We start from the raw sequence: 17,239 nt of genomic DNA on the forward strand, positions 1-17,239 counted from the left end.
AAGCTACGAGCAGGATCAGTGCCAATCACAATAGTAGACCCTACATATATGTGTATTGATTTTGGCTGACGATTGGAGCCGACAGGGCTCCTATGCCTTTGGTGAGGTGTGGTGTGTCTTGTTGCTGACGGCTACCTGTGCAGAGCAAAACCAGGTAGGCTTCAGCTCTCTCTCATGAATCACTTGGACTCACAGGTACAAAGGCTTCTAGAACCCAACAGCCTCCTTCACAAGCCGCATTGTGACATCGGCGTTCGCCCTTGCCTTCTCTGCACCCACGGCCTCAATCTCGTCCAACCAAGCACCGTCCCTCTTGCCCAGCAGTTCCCGATATCTTTCCCTTACATCGCCCATCTCCCGCACCACGGCATCTACGGTCCGCTGCTTCAGCGATTTGAGCGGATGCTGCACGCCGTCAAAGTCCTGCGCCATCTGGGCGGGCGTCCTGGTTTCGTTGCCCTCGAGAATGGTCAGGATCTCGAGCAGATTGGACACGCCAGGCCTCTGCTCGGGGTCGTGGGCGATGTGATCAGTGAGTGAGTCGGTCAGGGCGCGCATGATCTTGTTCTTGATCTGCTCGGGCGTGTCTGTGAGGAGAACCCGTGACGACGGGTTGGTGTCTGATTTGGACATTTTGGATGTGGGCTGGGTGAGGGACATGACGCGGCGGGCGGGGGCTATGTGAGAGGATTAGTTCGAGAGAGCATTTGGCACAGGGCCCGGGGGGGCGGGGGAGGGGGCCATACACAGAATCGTCTCAGGAGGGACGAGAACCGCACTTCCGTAGGTTGCATTAAAGTTGGTGGCGCACTCGCGCGCAAACTCGATGTGTTGTTTCTGGTCTTCACCGACAGGGACGTGAGTAGCCCTTGGGAAGGTGGAAATGTCAGCGAAAACAGACAAAAACACACACCCTCAAGCCAGGCCGGGAGATTCAGCAGTACATATCCCACCAAAGGAGTGAGGAACCACAGTACGTACCGATGCACCATGATATCCGCCGCCTGTAGAACGGGATATGAAAAAAGACCCAGCTTCAGCGCCGCCTTGGCCTTCTCATCCAGTGCGCTGGCGTCTTCGGATAGGGAAAGCTTGCTCTGCAGGACCCAGTCCTTCATCAGCCGCTCGCCTGCTCGAGGTTTGCTGCTCTACCTCTCTCTGTCATGACAAGTAGATGACATACCTTCCATTGCGTCATCCTCGACAAGTAACCCATTGAGGCCGTACAGCTCAAGATCCACATAAGCTCTGTATGTGCCGGTACCTAATCACGCCACCAAACCTCTCTCCCTCATCAGCCCAAATGCACACACACAACACGCACCCACCCGGCCCGTTGAGTCCTCATTAAGCTTCCAAGACAAGAAAACAAAAACTGACCGAGCTCTGATAGAAGATTGCGCTCCTCTCAGGATCCAGCCCCACAGCCACCAGCGCGGCAAGCATCTCCCTCCTCTGCCGCCTCAGCTCCGCGGCGCGCTGCGGTACGGTGATGGCGTGCAGGTCGACGACCGAGTACAGCAGCGTTGTGTCGGGCCCCGCGCCGTCCTGCAGCCTGACCCATTCCCTAAGAGCGCCGAGATAGTTGCCCAGGTGTGGGACGCCGGTGGGCTGGATGCCTGAGAAGACAACCTGCTTGCTGGTGTTGTTCCTGGTGTTGCTGGTCGAGGCATGGCGGCGGCCTTTTGGTTGTTGTCGTTGTTGTTGTTGTGAGACCGCGGTTGGACCGCAGGATGGGCAGACCCAGTACGGTAAGGGGTTGGCCTTGATGACCTGAGGTCTCGATTTTAATCTGCACAGCATTTATGAGATGGCTTGGCTATTCTGTACTGTAAAGGGAAAAATTGTTGTTGTGCTGGTGGCGGAGAGAAATTATTGGATGTGGTTGCTGAGCCGGGCCCTGTTTGGAAAGTGCAAAGACCGGGGATGTTCAGGGATGTTGAATTTTGATCTGCTTTGGTTTGCCGCAACAGCACGAAACCCACCGCGGTCGTATGAGGTTGTTATTGAGAACTTTGTTGCTACATTACCTTTTTTTTATGGGACATTTTGTATTTCATGAACATTTGGTGCAGATACTGATGTGGTCTTTATGAAGCTCTGTTCCTACACTGGGCTATATCTGGGCAAATTTACAAGGTCGAGGAGGACGAAGATGATATCGACAATCAGACAGACCAGTCTCCGTCTCAATCTATGATCCAATCCGCTCCTCTTTATGCGAAAACTGGCCTCCGACCAGCCTATACTTCTCGCTCTGGAGGAACTCATCCACCTTCTCCATCGTCGCAAACTCCTTGTTCTGTCCCAGGAAGCGCGCCTTATTGTTGATGAGTGGTTCTGCCTCCTTGAAGGTTTCATCCAGCTGCTTGGCCACGTCTGTTTCCACGAAATTAGTATGAAAGAAGACGAACCATACAGTATCGTTTCGAAATTGACGTGATGGAGGAAACTTACCAACGCTGCTGAACTCCCAGAGGTTAGCTTTCAGACCCACTGCCGCCTGCTGATGCTTTTGCAAGAAAGCCAGCCAGATCTGCACCGTCTCGGGATGTCCATCCTTGATCTGGATAAGCCTTCGCCGCGTGATACGCTCAAAGTTTTCCTGCGACTTCTTGTGGATGAAGTTGGATTTAGGCACCGTCCAGCGCTCCGTTATCTTAGGCAGAGGGATGGGGCCGTACGCCGGAAGACCGAGGTAGTACGCAGCACGCAGCGCAAAGTCGCAGAAGGACTCCAGCGGCCGTACGCTGTACGAACGCAGCTGCAGGTCGCAAGACGGAACACCATACTGGGCTACGCGGCGTAGAGGCTGCAGGTAGAAGGCCTGCACGTTGCGCGGCATGCGTCGAGGCTCGCCCTTTTCGGCGTTCCGTTCGGGTCCTTCTGTACTCTTGCCTGGTTCTTTAACTTCACCCACAGAGCTCTGCGAAAGCTCGGAAGTCATTGATGCGCTGGACTGTGGAATCTGTGTATCCTCCACACCCGACCCTGCAGCTTGGAGTCCTTCATACAAGGCCTCATTTATCTTGGCTTCTGAGGCGAGATCCTCAAGGATAGAATCCATAGACACCCCGCTCTCAAGAGCCGAAGACGGCGGAGCGCTCGATTCTGAGGAAGTAGCATCTGCAGTGGCCTGTTCCTCAGCGTCTTTCGCAGAAGGCTCCAGTGGCTCAGCCATCGATGCGACTGCTTCCGCCGCGGGAGATTCAGGTATGGCACTCTGTGACATGGTAGGCTTCGACACGCCCTGTTGCTGCTCCTTCGGAGCCGCATTGGCCACACCGTTCTTTCCCGCTTGAAGTTGTTGTAAATGGGCCATGAGTGCTGCTATTTCCTCCGGAGAGGCGTTCGCGAACATCTCGAGACCCGGCGTCGGAGAACGGGAAGCAGGTTCCTGCTCAGCTGAAGCTTCCAAAACCACAGTCTCGGATGCCCGAGGCTCCGTCACATCCGCGCTGATAGATTCAGCCACTCCCGAGGTTTCCTTCTTGAATGTTGCAACCTCTTGGGCCTCGAGCGCTGCTGCATGGGCCGCCGCACTCGCCTCTTCGGCCTCGAGTTGACGCACCACGGCTTCCGCGATGCCCGCTTGTATTTCCTCATCCACAGTCTTGAGCCGTTGGAAGGCGGACTTCACGAAGAGGCTGTCGAGTCTCGGAACCGCAGGCTCGGATGTGATTGTGTCTGATGCTTCGTGCCCTGGAACCTCGAAACTTGTGGGCACGTCCTGCTCGGCCTCGGACTCTGACTGCGGTGCTTGTCCAGATTCCGCAGATACTTCGCTAGCTTGATCGTCGGCATTTTGCAATTCCTGAGGGGAGGTCTCACTCGGTGCAGCTGCGTTCTCTGTGGTCTGCTCATTCGATGCCGCTTGGGTAGAGTCGTCGGGCTTTGGGGTCTGGTCTGGGGGTCTAAAACGGGGTTAGTCCAGCCAATAATCTGTAATGACATGCCATGGGAGATTGGGCGAACATTGAGGAGTTGTAACGGAGCTGGTAGCGATACTGTGTTGCTCGAACGTAGTGAGGCGCCCGGGTCGGACGAGAAGGCACGATCTGCTGGACGCTGTTAGACTTGACCCAATTTCGCATTGAAGTATCATACGTACCAGCCGCCTCTGCAAGATGGCCCTCAGCGGCCGTAATACTGGTGGCGCATTCATCTCTGCATGATCTCTTTAGAATCGAGGTTTTGAATGACGAGGCGCGGATGTCGAAGCTCTGAGAAATCTTGACGGGTCGGAGTCCTTATCGATAAGCACCACGACCTAGTGTCGGACCAGGACAAACTTCGCAAGAGAAGTCTACGAGCATTTTCGAAAGGAATGCATTCAAGTGTCACGGCAGAAATTTACATGGTTTCATTTTGAAGATATTGGATTTGACAAGTTTTATTCACTTATTATTTTAGGTGGTAGATCATTGGGTCTCTTGTCTAAGGACGTGAGCGCGAGCTGGCGCAGCGCTTCATGAGTTTCGCAGGTGGTCTTGACACGACCAACCACAAAAAAAACCAACGCCAGGACGGCGTGTTCTATCAGCCGCGATCCCGATCAAGCCGTGTCTACATTGCACCTCTCGGCATCGGAACAGTGGCTCTCTCGACACTGAATCATACATCAGTGGAGAAGCACATCTAATCCGGATCTTGGCCAAGAGTGGTCTCGACTGCTCAGCCAGGGGAGCGCGAGTGTCCTGTGGTGAGCATCCCGACGATGGGAAAGAAATATAGATCTTTCCTAGGGCGTATAGGAAGGCCTGTCGGTATGGGACGCGTAGTCCGGCTCTTGCCTTGCATCGGCATGGGTCTTGGTTTGTCAACTGTCCTCTCTGCTCCTTGCAGAGACGGCAGTGATGGCTCAACCACGTTTCCGCCGCGCCATAAGCTTCTTGTAGTGCCCCTTCTTGCCACTCGTCTTCTTCTCCTGAATTTTTGCGTATCTCGTCTTGAACTTGCTGTTTGCTTCGCCGGAAGCCAAGACCTCCTCCACCAGGGTCTGTTTCCTATCCTTGCGGTTGACGCGGGCGCTGTAGTACTCAGTGGGGCCTTCGATGATAGTACCCATCTGGGAGTATTGAGGAAAGGGAGCCTTGCGGTTGTCTTTCTTGAAATGTTTTTTTGGGTCCAGGACACCTCTCAGCCGCAGAAGCTGAAACTCTCGCTTCACTTTGGGGTCCTCGATCTTTGTGCGCGGCATGTAATTCCATTTGGCGCCAGCGTTGTCTGGAAGAGCCTACAGTCGTAGTCAGCAACCAGGCCTGACGACAATGAGTATGATTGAGAAGCAGGATGTGAGGTCCAGTCAGAGTAACTATGATCAAATGAAAATCATTGGTGTGCAGGATCTGCCCCCATAACGGAAGCTCGTCGCCGCGTCATTCGTATTTGGGTTTTACTTTCATCATGAAGGAGATGGCGCCAGAGTGGTTTGGATGGGAGAGGCATAGCATACCTTCTTCTCTTTGGACTTGAGATGCGGTACACGGAGTGCAAGCTCCTCAGACGGCTTCACAACATCTTTACCAGCACTTCCGTCTCCAGCCTGGGCAGCAGAAGCTTTTGTTGCGTTCGCTGCGAGGCTCTGCTGCTTGCTCTTGACCGCGACGGCGGTCGTCTCGGGGACCCGTTCAGCAAGCGAGCGTTCAGCAGCGCTTAAGAGCTGCTCAATCTGATCATCTGTGAGATCAGGAACCGCCTCAGCCATGATCGTTGACTGTCGTGGTGACTTGGGACAAGGTGTTTTGTCGTGGGCGAGATTCCAGAAGGAAAAGAAGGTTTGATGAAAGAGTAGCCTGGCGACCAGAACTTTTTTTTTCTTAAGCATCTAGCTTGGGTGGGGGCTGACCGACGGACGACCGGGGCTGCACGCGGCGCTAGAATCTCCGTGCGACATGGTTGGGCTTGGCTAAGCCATTTAGCCTGGCTGGCTTGCAGGGGAGGCTCAGGGAGGGGACAAATGCTCTACGTAAAAAGGCTCTGCTCCGTTAACCAGCACCGTTCCTCTGCTATACTCTACCATAGTGTACCATGACGGGACACCTTGTTGGCTTTGGGATCTTGACGGACAGGATTTTCTATGAACTCATCAGCATGAGATTCTTAGTTCAGGGCTTTCTCCATAAGTCCTCAGAGGTTTCGCTTGTGATGAGCCAACAGGCAACAAGAAATGCCGTGTTCTATGTGACACAACTGCTGCTCCACCGGATGACCGTGAATTGGCCCAAAAAGCATCTCAACCCAATGAAGCCATCTTTAGGAGGAAAGCCTTGGGCTTTTGGGCTTCCCGTCCCTAGATTATGAGGTGGCTCACAACAGAATCTGAGGCATCCAATATACTTTGAGGATCTCGATGTAGCCGTGTCTGCGCCACAAAGTAAGGGAGCCTGAAGAAGGTTGATGACCTGTGGCCGACTGACAGAATCAGGTTCAGATCGGGTTCGGTAGAAGCTGGGGCTGTGATGCGTGATGCCGTCTCTGGGAAATTGATGCCCAACATTCAGCTTGGACACTCTTGTACTGCATACCGCTCCTCATTTCCCCTCTCTCTTTCTCTCTCTCGTCATCGTTTCTGGAATTTCACTCCTAAAGATCATCTCGACCAACTTTCAATCCATCTTCTGGTCGTATTTCGTCACCTTACAGCACATCGTTGTTGGATGACGATCCTTGGAGAAAGCATATAAGACCATAGGCTCTTCCTGCCTAGCTACGTGGGTACGTTTTTTTTTTTTTAAAGTAGTCATAGTACATACTATTACTACTAGCAGCTCCCACCACAACAAGACAAGGAAGGATCCACGGCACTGGCGCCAGCTTTCCACGCTCATCCCCATTCCAAACCTTGTTCTGCCCTTGCGGATCCTCTACTGTGCCTATCACTACAGCCAGAGTACTGCACAGTACCGGAACAGGTACCCCTTTTCTCCAGACCCAGCCAACCTCGGAGCTTTTTCCCACTTTCTGTTGGCGGGAGAAAAAGCTGACTGGCTCAATTGCTACACGGACCTGGCTCAGGTGCCTTGCTCGTTCGTCCTCTCAGAACCCGACGAGGCTCAGATCCACCTCCACCATTCGCCCAAAACTGCTTCAACGCAAACCCGGCCCAGCCAATCACCTCAACGAATCCTGTCCAATCCATCGCCACGGTCCAAGTAAGGTGAGTTGCGACCCCTACACGCGCCCTCCTGTGGCGAAGCTCCCGAGATCCGACGGCCAAAGGCTTGTCAGTGGAAGCTCCCCGCGCACACGCCCCAGCCCTGCTGGAAGTAAACAGAGAGAGTCGAGCCAAGCTCCACAGACCAGCCACCATGCGCGCATTCATGATGCTTCTTTTCTGCGCGATGGAAACACCCGATGTGTACACTGTACCAGACTGACAATTGTTCTGGGGGAACACAAGACTCGAAAGCCGATCCTCGCCGAGTCATCTGCCCCGTACGATTCCACCTGCCCAGCGCGTTCCAGCACGACAACGACCCTGTCGACAGCGCGCCGAGTCTTGAACTCAGTCTTCATTGTCCTTACTCTTGATTCCCATACGCTCCTCTGGCCAGCATGGATCCTCAGAACCCCCAGCAGTCCCAGCAGCAGCAAGCAAACCGGCCCGTCTACGATACCAGCCACGGAGGACACTATGGTAAGCTACATGAGACCAGGCCTCCATTTCTGCGGCCGTCCATAAGAAGCTGACCGTGTGACATGCAACAGGCGCGAGCGCAGCGGTACATTTGCTCCCAGCCCAGCCCAATCTTTCCATACAGACGGCGACGAGACCGCAGCCACTGACATCAGCGCCTTTCGATATGTAGCTTTCGGCACAGGGGTATGCGCCGGCAGAGTTGTACACAGGACCTTGGGCCAATGTCCACCAGGGACTGAACGGGCAGTACAAGGACATCCTGACGACTTATTGGCAACAGACCATCAATCACCTTGAGAGCGACAACCACGACTACAAGCTACACCAGCTTCCCCTGGCGCGCATAAAGAAGGTGATGAAGGCCGATCCAGAGGTCAAAATGATCTCTGCAGAGGCGCCCATACTCTTCGCCAAAGGATGCGACATCTTCATCACCGAGCTTACCATGCGCGCCTGGATCCACGCTGAGGAGAACAAGCGTCGCACCCTGCAACGGAGCGACATCGCGTCGGCGCTCGCCAAGTCGGATATGTTCGACTTCCTCATCGACATCGTGCCCCGCGAGGAGGCCTCAACCCACTCCAAGAGGCAGGCCGGCACCACCGCAGGCTCGTCGCAACATGGCGTGCCCCAAGGCGTCCAGGGGCAGCCCGTTCAGGCCCCGAACCACCAGCACCCGATGGGCGCGACCGACTACGGCTTGCCGGGACACGCCCTGGGCACTGAGGCTGACTACCGCCAGCCTGCCATGTACGTCGGCCAGAACCCTGCCGGCCAGGCAGCGTATGGCCAGGCGCAGGCGCCGATGTACGGCGACATGCCGGGCATGTACGACTACAGCGCTATGCAGCAGCAGCAAGTAAGTTGATCCTCTCGCATTTCCACCCCTTTTTCTCTTAAGATGTTCGTTCGCCTAATTCGTTTTCTTCGCTGCATACATCGCAAATGCCGCCTCCTGAGGAATTCAATTCCTAGCTGCGGTCCAACTCCCAGCAGGCTTCACACCTTTGCAGGATCTTAGTTTCAAGTATGATCATTCATTTCCTAACCTCTCCGTTCTCTTGATAGAGTGCTTGAGAAAGATGCACGTGCCGGTTTCGTATTCGGCCAGAAACAGATCTCGTTCCCAGAGAGAACGACGACAACAGAACATATTCCGCCGGTCGCGATGTTTGGTATGGCGGAGCACACCCGTGGAAATGGATCGGGGTGGGGTGGGGTTTCGGCGCATAGTGGTGGGACCGGGGATGGACGGTTATTCGTATGATACTCCCGATATCATGATTGTTCTTGCCGCGCGCCCGTTTACTTCTGATAGCAAATTGACCTTCCTTTGTCTTGGACGTCTGTCTATTCTCGTGCTACCGACAGCGTGAGGTACACAAATACGTCCGCCAGTCGGACCTCGCAGAGAAAACCGACTCGGATGAAGAAATATGTACATTTATCCATGTGATTGCAGAGAGATATTAATATCGGCCCAACAAATACCTGCCCACGTTAAACACAGAGGCACCTGGATGACGGCATGATTCGCTCTGAAAAGACAGTGTGGGAAAGCAACAAAGAATAATCCCAACGCTGTCTCGTCCCAGCCGAGAAGAATAATTCCATAACGCCATGCGACAATTGAAAGCAGGCAGCGGTGAGTCTTCTCGGGTATCGGGAGGTCAAGAAAGATACCTCCCCCCCCCCCCCGGGTCCAACCGCTCACCTCAGTCCGAACCTGCTCGAGAAGTTGGCCATGGTCGCAGCCGCACGGCTTGGCGCCTCGACCGTGTGCGTCAGTTTCTCCAACAGCATGGGCCCGTTCATGGCGTTGACCCTGCTGTAGAGCTTGTTGCGGAGCGCCATGTCGTAATACTCGTCGTGGTTCTCGATCTGCATCAGCGCGACGGTCTGCTCGAGCTCCTCGAGTGTGTTCTGCAGCATCGCCGCGTTCTCGAGCCCGGAGACGAACTCGACGAGGAAGCGGACGTCTTTGGCTATTGCAGCCACGCCGTTGGGGTTGATGGTTTTGACCTCGGGCAGGAGCGGTAAAGCGAGAATGCGCTCGGCAGCGTGGGAGAGAGCGTCGAAGTAGATGAGTTCCTTGATCTCGCGCGGGAGACCGAGAAGGGTGGAGTTCATGATATTGGAGAGATAGCGGGTGAGCGTTTGCATGTAGCTGGATGGCTCCTCGATAGGCGTCGTAGCCATCCAGTCGTACTCGGCTGTATCGATAAGATCATCGATCTTGGAGTTCACAAGCTCAAATATTCTCTTTTCGGCCGTCTTCTTATTGCTCCTGAATTGCTCCGTGGCAGACAGGGTTACGGGGCCGCCAGCGGACGTGGAAGACCGGGCTCGAATCAAGAGTTGCTCCAGCTCCTGGCAGGCGATCTCGAAGTGCTCTAGGTTGATTAGGATCTGTACGATCTGACCTAGATACTGGGAACTGAGTCGCTCCACGAGCGATTGACAGACTTTGCTTGTGAGCAACTCATCTAGTGACTAAAGAACCACGTCAGCGATTTGCATGGTGGAGAGGCAAGAGACAGTGTTGTTTACCTTCCGTAATGTGTCATCGATGATATTGGGATGCTGGAAGTGGTCATCGGCAAAGAAGTAAAATTGGTTGAGGAAATTCCTAATGTCGATACAGCACAGCGGGTACATCTGTGAAAATGGCAGGACGCAAGGGAACGTCAGCTCCTCGAGTGGCTTATCATGTGTGAACCAGCTGACATTCACCACCTTCTCGTACTCCTCGGGGCTGTTAATGGCCATCGGCATATAGTCGTCTGTCGAAACTATCTCCTGGAAATCCTCGCTGAAGCGGCGCTTCAGCAAGTCTGCGTATGTGTCGAAGAGCGTGAGCAGAAAATTGTCCAGCATCGTGACAGAGTAGCCCCAGCCTTCCATAGTCTGGATAGACAGGGCAAAGACGGATTTGATTTTGAGCAAGACTTCAGCATTGTTGATGCCGCCCAAAGACCGGGATGTAAGGGCGATTGCAGAAGTACACATGGAATCCCACAGCTCATCCACCTCGACGCTGGATCGTAGCTGAGGCACCCGCCGCACTGTAGCCTTCTCGATGATAGCGAAACCAGCGATACCCTCGAGTAGACTGTTCAAGGACGGTTCTTCTTCGCCCTCGAGATGGATCGATGTCGGGATCAAAAGATCTTTCTGTTGCCGCCTCGTTGCCGCATAATCTGCGCGTAGCTTGTCGCTCTGTCCGAGAGCCTGGTGGATATGCAAGCACTCAAAGAGGGGAGTGAAATCTACCTCGAGTTCTTCGTTCGCAAGCACATCGAACTCCTCGTCCTCTTCAAATACAAGCTCGATTGCCGAGTTCAGCTTGAAGCTATTGAGTGTCTCATCCGCCTCGGTCCGTTCCTTGTGCCTAGACCTTCTCATCTCCGTGTGGTAAAAGGCAACCTCTCCCAGGAACTGAGACGTCTCTCGAATGCGATACAGCCAGGTGTTCAGGTCCAACATCACAGCCTCCGCGATCGCCTTTTGCGAGGCCGGTATAGACTTTTGGATCATGTCCGCAAGCTGCTGCTGGGTGGCATATTTGTTTTGTATTATCGGCACCAGGTGCTCATTCTGCAAATCCTCCAGCGACTTCAACGCAGCGTAGTACTGCTTCTTGCGAATCAGCTCGTGCGCCTGGTTGACGGCATGTAATATTTTCAGCGACTCCTTAAGCGCATCGGACGCGTCCGAGACATTCTGCCGGATGGCCCTCTTGTCGACGAGCTTCTGCTTCTGCTCCGCCAGCTCCTGGGTGCTGGACTGGATCGACTGGTTCAGCTCCAGGATTTCGCCCGTCAGGGAGACGGTGCCTTCGCGGACATTCTGCAGTTGGTTGACGGAGTGCAGGAACTCCTCGTGCTTCGTCAGGCCGATGTTCTCGATCTCGGCTTCGCGGTCTTCGGCGTAGTAGGTCAAACTCTGGACGAGAGAGTTCGTGCGATTGCTGACGCTCGCGTCCTTTAGAATGGGTATCAACTGATCGAGGAAGTCCGAGTCGGTCGAGGCGAGGATGACCTATAGACGGCATTAGCAGGCGGCTTGTGTAGGTAATAAGCTACAATGACTGACTTGGCCAACGGCAGAGCCGTAGTCGTCGTAGGCTTGCGACTTTCGTGGAGGCATTGTGGGTGTCGGATCAGCTTGAAGCAACTCAACTCTAGGCGGTTCTCACGACGGCCCTCACGGTCGAGGGATAGTGGACAGGGGTGCGATCATAGGCTTGCAATGGATGCGCCAGAGCTCGTAAAGATGGGAAGATGGTAGATCAAGCAGCCAGATTGAATAGCTACACCAGTGATTGACGATGTTCACTACTCTGAGCGATCTTGCTACTATGAGGTGCAAGTACAAGAGTCCAAACACAGTCCCATCTCATGATTGTGTCCTGAGACAGTTCACCAGGCCATAGGCTGCATGCTACTATCCAGGCGGTGCCAGGACTTGAGCACCAGGTTGCCTAGCCTAGCACCTGCCCTGCTGCTTGTTGTAGGCGCCCCTGACCCGGTCCCAAAGCGATGTTAAGCTGACAGGAAACTGAGCAGCCGCTGCCAGCCGGCACCAGCTGTGATCAACGACATCAGTAACATGGAATACATGTCTCAATACAACTGTGACCATAAACAGCTTCAACCAGAATGGTATCAACCTCTTTATTCAGGAGCCTTCACCCATTCATTATACGTGGCCATGCACTGAATAATCTGAAATTAGTCTTCACCATAAAGGAATTTTCACTTGCCTCTAGTGCCACCCTGGATTTCCTTGCAGATCAGGATGCAGAGTGTCATGAGGAACTCATGAGCCTCCTCCTGCCTCGGGAAACTAGTCACATAAGTACCTACCCCTCTTGAGAGTTCATCCTTTTGGATGGAGTTCGGACTCAGTAGAAATTATCCTTGGACTATGGCATACTAGAATCAGACCAGCCAGCTGATTCCTGCATACATTGGTTCACATCATGGCTCTTTGTCCTCCCCTTGCTTGATGGCCTTAAGGAAGTTCAATGCCGTGCTTCATCAGCCCTCTCACATCAAGCAATACATTTCATTAGGCTATACTTGCTCAGTTAGTGGGCAATGTTCTATCCGTGCACCTGTCTGTGACCTCCCTGTGCCTGATCGGAATTGTTAGTTAATTAGCAGGAGGCCAGTCTGTCATCCACATAGTCATTGATGGTCATGTTGGCTCACTCGGGCTTTTTGCTTGTCACGAATTAGACGAGGGCATCAAACTGAATTTGATAGCTTGTAGCCTGCCCTGAGTCCTAGTATCTCCCAAGCCTTCTCTGCTATGGAATTTGCTACTGTGAGCAAGACAACAAACACGTTGAGGGGCTACTTTGTGGCTGTCGACTAGTTGCTGGTGATTCAGTGCAGCATTGAAGGGGTGCAGACGAAGCGGGGTGTATCTAGTAGCAGGAAGTGGCTCCTGCCTCGAAAAATCACAAGGCTACCCAAAACCCTCCTCTTCGACTTCTACTTGCACCTTCCTTCCTTTCATCTTACCCGGGTAACAACCACCTGACCAGGGTAACACACACCTGCCAATAGTTTTGGATTTTCCTCCAGAGATATTTTGGTTCCTTCCCACTTGTTGTTGGAACACACCCATCTCTCATCCTCTTCCAACAATCCCAACCCTCTCCTTTGAATACAGCCTCCAAAATTTCTACTCTCTTCTCCTTCAAGCACGTCTTGTTGGAATCTTCTTGGGTCTGTCATCTACCCTTCTCCCAATCCCATCCCATCACACCATTAGATAATTACCTCCAGTACTACAGACAGGTCCCACCCCCGACAATCTTCCACAGGCACATCATACTTACCATTGACAGGTACATTTGGCAGCATCTCTCTGACTTGGACAGCACTCAGCAGTTACCACAACAGCCACTGCAGAGATGGACCACCATCAAGACATGGCCTTCCATCCCTCCTCACCTCCAAGTGAGGGCGGTGCTGACTCCTTCAAGTATGAGGATACCCCTGACACCCGTCTGTCTTCCTTCTCCCCTACGGAAGACTCAGCCAAGGCCTCCCGCCTCCTCAATTCCATGAGTCTCAGCAATGGGACCTCTTGTGCCCAGTCTGTCAACTCTGATAACTTAATTGACCGCAACAATGGAGCATCTGCTCTTCACCGGATGGCCTCCATGGACTCCATTGCATCGGTCATTCGAGACAAGGACCCTTTCATCACTTCGCCTTCTGAGAAGGCCCAGTCACAGACCAAATTGTCTGCCACAGCCACGGCCTTCCGTCCTTTGTCTACAACTCCAGTTGTCGCCATCGGTTCCAACAACGCTCTGGACACTCCCAAGCCCCTTGCCCGCAGCATTTCTTCTGGTGTCCCCGTCGTCTGCAGTCCCATTACCGGAGCGCGCGTCTACAACCACGTTCCTCTGAGCTCAATCATCAGCAAAGAGTTGAATATGTCTCGCTCGGTGTCCATCACTTCTGCGACAGGAATTCTGACGTCCGATGCCATCAACGAATACCTCCAAGTAAGTTCGGATGGAAATTATCAAAGGTGACGAGATCTCTGATAGCGTCTACAGAAGCTCCAGACACTTGGCGGACCCTTCGAGCGGTACCCTGACATCTTTCCCTGTGGCAATGTCGCCTATCTTCGTCTCACGAATGTGCGAGACTCGCCGAGGATCTTGAACGACAAGACAATCAAGCCAAAGCATTGGAAGATCGAGGCCATCTCGGCTCAAGAGATCAACAAGGTCTGTTCCCCTCTGATCGTCAGCAATGTTTACATATTGACTCTCAGCACTAGGGTACTGGTATCGGTCGTCTCGCGAACGAGAATGAGGGCTTGCATAATCTTCTCGTCTACCCAATTGTCGATTTGAGCGATGACCAAATGAGAGACAAGATCAGTGAGCATTTCAAACACTGGAATGTCTTCGCTTTGGTCAAACAGCCTTCCAACCAGCCCGAAATTATTCGGTGGGTCATTGAGATGTCCGATTGCAATGCTACCTACGGATGCGCCTCTCAGCTCTATACACGCGGATGGATGGCCGTAAGTTCGCCTCTAAAATTCTGAATCGGTTGATCCTGGCTAATACACCCAGGTTGAGGGCTTCTTCTTGCTTCTCCTGGCTCCTCTGTCGCTTGGCGGCCAAGCAGCACCACTCTTCAGCCTCAATGACTATGGTGGCTCTGGGCTACGCAACACCACGGTGTCCGACCTGACAGCCCAGCTCGATAACATGTCCCTTCACCGTTCTCGACATGCAGTGCAGCTACAGGAGCCTTCCACTATAGCTTCCGTTAACCTTGGAAGTCCTGTCCAGTTGACTCAGTGGCCAGGTTCTTGGGGCCTAAGTTCACCAATGTCACACCTGGTCCAGCCAGCGTACCCAAATATTATGTCTCGCGCTGTGACTCCTGCGTCCTCGAGTCTGGATCTCCGGGTCATGAGTCCCATGAGCCCTGCATTCCCCATGACACGATCGCCGTTCTCCTCACCTCTGTCCAAATCGATTTCCACACGCGTGAGCTTCCCGAGCCCAAGGCTGGCCCAGGGTTTCCAACGCTCGGATCCTCGTCGACAGAATGCCATGCGTGTGAACCGCTCTCACTTCAGCCCGCCAGGTCCTCACCACAACCATGTCGACATCAAGAAGATCCAAGAGGGCATTGATGTGCGCACTACAATCATGCTTCGGAATATTCCAAACAAGGTTGACCAGGCCATGCTGAAGAACATTGTGGATGAGTCCAGCTGGGGCAAGTATGACTTCATGTATCTTAGAATCGACTTTGCAAACGATTGCAATGTTGGATACGCCTTCATCAACTTCGTTGATCCGCTGGATATCATCGACTTTGTCAATGCGCGTGGAAACCAGCGTTGGAACTGTTTCAAGAGCGACAAGATCGCTGAGATCTCCTATGCTACCATTCAGGGCAAGGACTGTCTCGTCCAGAAGTTTCGCAACAGTTCTGTCATGCTGGAGGCTGCCCACTACCGGCCTAAGCTCTACTACACAACCAATGGTCCCACTCCCCAGATGGCTGGCCAAGAGGAGCCTTTCCCCGAGCCTGACAACCATTCCAAGATGAAGCGGAGCTGTGAGAATGCCGAGCACGTCGGTAAGTACGACCTCTTCCGAGCCTGGACACTCACCTGTTGTATCTCGCTGATATTTCATCCCTAAAAATATCAAGGTCTCTTCACTCCAAACGCTGGTCAGAACTTCCGCGAGGAGCAGCGCCGCCGTCGGTCCCAGTACGATCGAGGCACTCGCCTTGCCGCCCTCGAGGAATGTGGCGAGGCCGGGCTCTTTGCTCACCCCGATCTTATTCGCTAAGTGCCATGCTGTCAAGCTACTGCCTGCATTTGAACATCGTTTGATTTCAATCATAAGGCAGCGTATCTCGAGTGAGCTCTACCAAAAGATGAACCTCTATGACCACCTGTTGACAGACGCGCAGCGTGAGCGCTGGTACCGAGACATCCGGTTAGCTTCTTTGCTATCTATGACAGCTTTCGCAGAAATGTTTCGAAGAGGAAACAACGATTTTTGCGTTGGCAGCAAGATTTTGAAACCATTCATGTACAATGGCAGTCTTGGACCAGAGGACTCATCTTACCACGGTACGGATTGATAACTTTCCATCTCAACTATAACCTTTTCAACGGACCGCCACATGTCCGTAGAGTTCACAAACAACAGATCTAGGAGCTACTTGAGTGGACATCGGTCCGAGGTTCGAAGTTGGAGGGATGGTATCGCTGGCTTATTTTTCTCCCCTCCCCCCCCTTTTTCTAGACTGGGAGTCCTCTTGGGAGGCATCATAATACGAATTTTGTTTTTCGAGCTTATCTTCGTGGGAAAAGTGACCATACCGTAGAACTCTGAAGTACACACAGAGCAAAATCAATATTCGCGAACATTCCTACCACAGGTCGGCATGTGACAAGCCGAATCAACATTGCAAAAGAGGACATAGAGCACAGAGGGGACAGCGGGGCGAGACGTGGAAAGGCTCATCAATTGAGACATTAAAGATACACCATATTCATTATCTACCTGGCTGGATCTGAAACGTTGTCATATCGGATCCTCTGGTAACGCTGGGAGAGGCTTCCGCGAGTTGCCGCCTCGTTCTGATAATGGTGACCTTGTCAGAGGCGGTCTGCTCGATTGCGGATCTTCCTCAGCAACGCCTTCTTCATCTTCATCCACATTGCACTGTTCGTCTTCCGGCAGGTTTTGTCGCCCGTCCGTCAGCGTTGATGCGCTGCTGCTCGAGGACTCCTCCTCCGGCGACGGGATGTCGACTATTAATAGTTTCCTCTCCTGGTCTGGAGTGGGCAGCCTGCTGCGGCACCCATCCGGCTCGTGGGTCATAAAGGGATCGGCGGGCTCGTCGACCCGGATCGCTGGGCCCCTCGTCAATGGGAAGGGTGGTGTGGCTACGCTGTCATCATCGTTCTCCTCATCGCCACTGAACACCCCAGAAGTGGGCGTCATGGGCAGCATCTTCTCGGTATAGGATGACGAGACGGCACGCGTGGGCGACGACGACACCAGAGGCCCGCCCGTCACGG

At 53.3% G+C, this 17,239-nt stretch overlaps 7 protein-coding genes across 7 annotated transcripts; 3 read left to right on the plus strand and 4 right to left on the minus strand.

Moving 5' to 3' along the window:
* Nucleotides 1-207: 207 nt before the first annotated feature.
* On the minus strand, nt 208-1,803 carry M406DRAFT_336048 (putative tryptophanyl-tRNA synthetase; the record flags this gene model as incomplete). The annotated part of the gene is made up of 6 exons (XM_040921101.1): nt 208-677; nt 747-868; nt 982-1,097; nt 1,184-1,264; nt 1,381-1,632; nt 1,744-1,803. 6 exons carry the CDS (start codon nt 1,801-1,803, stop codon nt 208-210), a joined length of 1,101 nt encoding a protein of 366 aa, XP_040781322.1.
* A 391-nt stretch (nt 1,804-2,194) lies between these two features.
* On the minus strand, nt 2,195-2,947 carry M406DRAFT_248232 (30S ribosomal protein S10, mitochondrial; the record flags this gene model as incomplete). The annotated part of the gene is made up of 2 exons (XM_040916515.1): nt 2,195-2,379; nt 2,458-2,947. 2 exons carry the CDS (start codon nt 2,945-2,947, stop codon nt 2,195-2,197), a joined length of 675 nt encoding a protein of 224 aa, XP_040781323.1.
* Nucleotides 2,948-4,385: 1,438 nt separating this feature from the next.
* M406DRAFT_53875 (uncharacterized protein) lies at nt 4,386-4,793 on the plus strand. Its single transcript, XM_040924529.1, has one exon. The coding sequence runs from the start codon at nt 4,472-4,474 to the stop codon at nt 4,640-4,642; it is 171 nt and encodes a 56-aa protein (XP_040781324.1). The 5' UTR covers nt 4,386-4,471; the 3' UTR covers nt 4,643-4,793.
* A 68-nt stretch (nt 4,794-4,861) lies between these two features.
* On the minus strand, nt 4,862-5,707 carry M406DRAFT_325813 (Fcf2-domain-containing protein; the record flags this gene model as incomplete). Its single annotated transcript, XM_040920026.1, has 2 exons — nt 4,862-5,236; nt 5,456-5,707. 2 exons carry the CDS (start codon nt 5,705-5,707, stop codon nt 4,862-4,864), a joined length of 627 nt encoding a protein of 208 aa, XP_040781325.1.
* Nucleotides 5,708-6,576: 869 nt separating this feature from the next.
* Nucleotides 6,577-8,989, plus strand: M406DRAFT_354412 (uncharacterized protein). Its single transcript, XM_040922905.1, has 6 exons — nt 6,577-6,717; nt 7,018-7,159; nt 7,403-7,639; nt 7,711-7,724; nt 7,812-8,501; nt 8,711-8,989. The coding sequence occupies exons 3-6, from the start codon at nt 7,558-7,560 to the stop codon at nt 8,717-8,719; spliced, it is 795 nt and encodes a 264-aa protein (XP_040781326.1). The 5' UTR covers nt 6,577-6,717; nt 7,018-7,159; nt 7,403-7,557; the 3' UTR covers nt 8,720-8,989.
* On the minus strand, nt 8,967-11,791 carry M406DRAFT_105330 (putative exocyst complex component Sec15; the record flags this gene model as incomplete). Its single annotated transcript, XM_040915137.1, has 3 exons — nt 8,967-10,135; nt 10,193-11,683; nt 11,738-11,791. The coding sequence occupies 3 exons, from the start codon at nt 11,789-11,791 to the stop codon at nt 9,353-9,355; spliced, it is 2,328 nt and encodes a 775-aa protein (XP_040782413.1). The 3' UTR covers nt 8,967-9,352.
* Nucleotides 11,792-13,586: 1,795 nt separating this feature from the next.
* Nucleotides 13,587-16,498, plus strand: M406DRAFT_285012 (uncharacterized protein; the record flags this gene model as incomplete). Its single annotated transcript, XM_040918601.1, has 6 exons — nt 13,587-14,111; nt 14,226-14,399; nt 14,561-14,701; nt 14,754-15,777; nt 15,853-16,066; nt 16,120-16,498. 5 exons carry the CDS (start codon nt 13,587-13,589, stop codon nt 15,993-15,995), a joined length of 2,007 nt encoding a protein of 668 aa, XP_040781327.1. The 3' UTR covers nt 15,996-16,066; nt 16,120-16,498.
* Between the last annotated feature and the right edge of the window lie 741 nt (nt 16,499-17,239).

The sequence above is a fragment of the Cryphonectria parasitica genome (genome assembly GCF_011745365.1).
Source record: "Cryphonectria parasitica EP155 unplaced genomic scaffold M406scaffold_1, whole genome shotgun sequence".
In the NCBI taxonomy this organism is placed as follows: domain Eukaryota; kingdom Fungi; phylum Ascomycota; class Sordariomycetes; order Diaporthales; family Cryphonectriaceae; genus Cryphonectria; species Cryphonectria parasitica.

What these genes read in the sequence shown, in the direction of transcription:
- M406DRAFT_53875 (XM_040924529.1), top strand. Translation starts at nt 4,472, where the DNA reads ATGAGTTTCGCAGGTGGTCTTGACACGACCAACCACAAAAAAAACCAA.
- M406DRAFT_354412 (XM_040922905.1), top strand. Translation starts at nt 7,558, where the DNA reads ATGGATCCTCAGAACCCCCAGCAGTCCCAGCAGCAGCAAGCAAACCGG.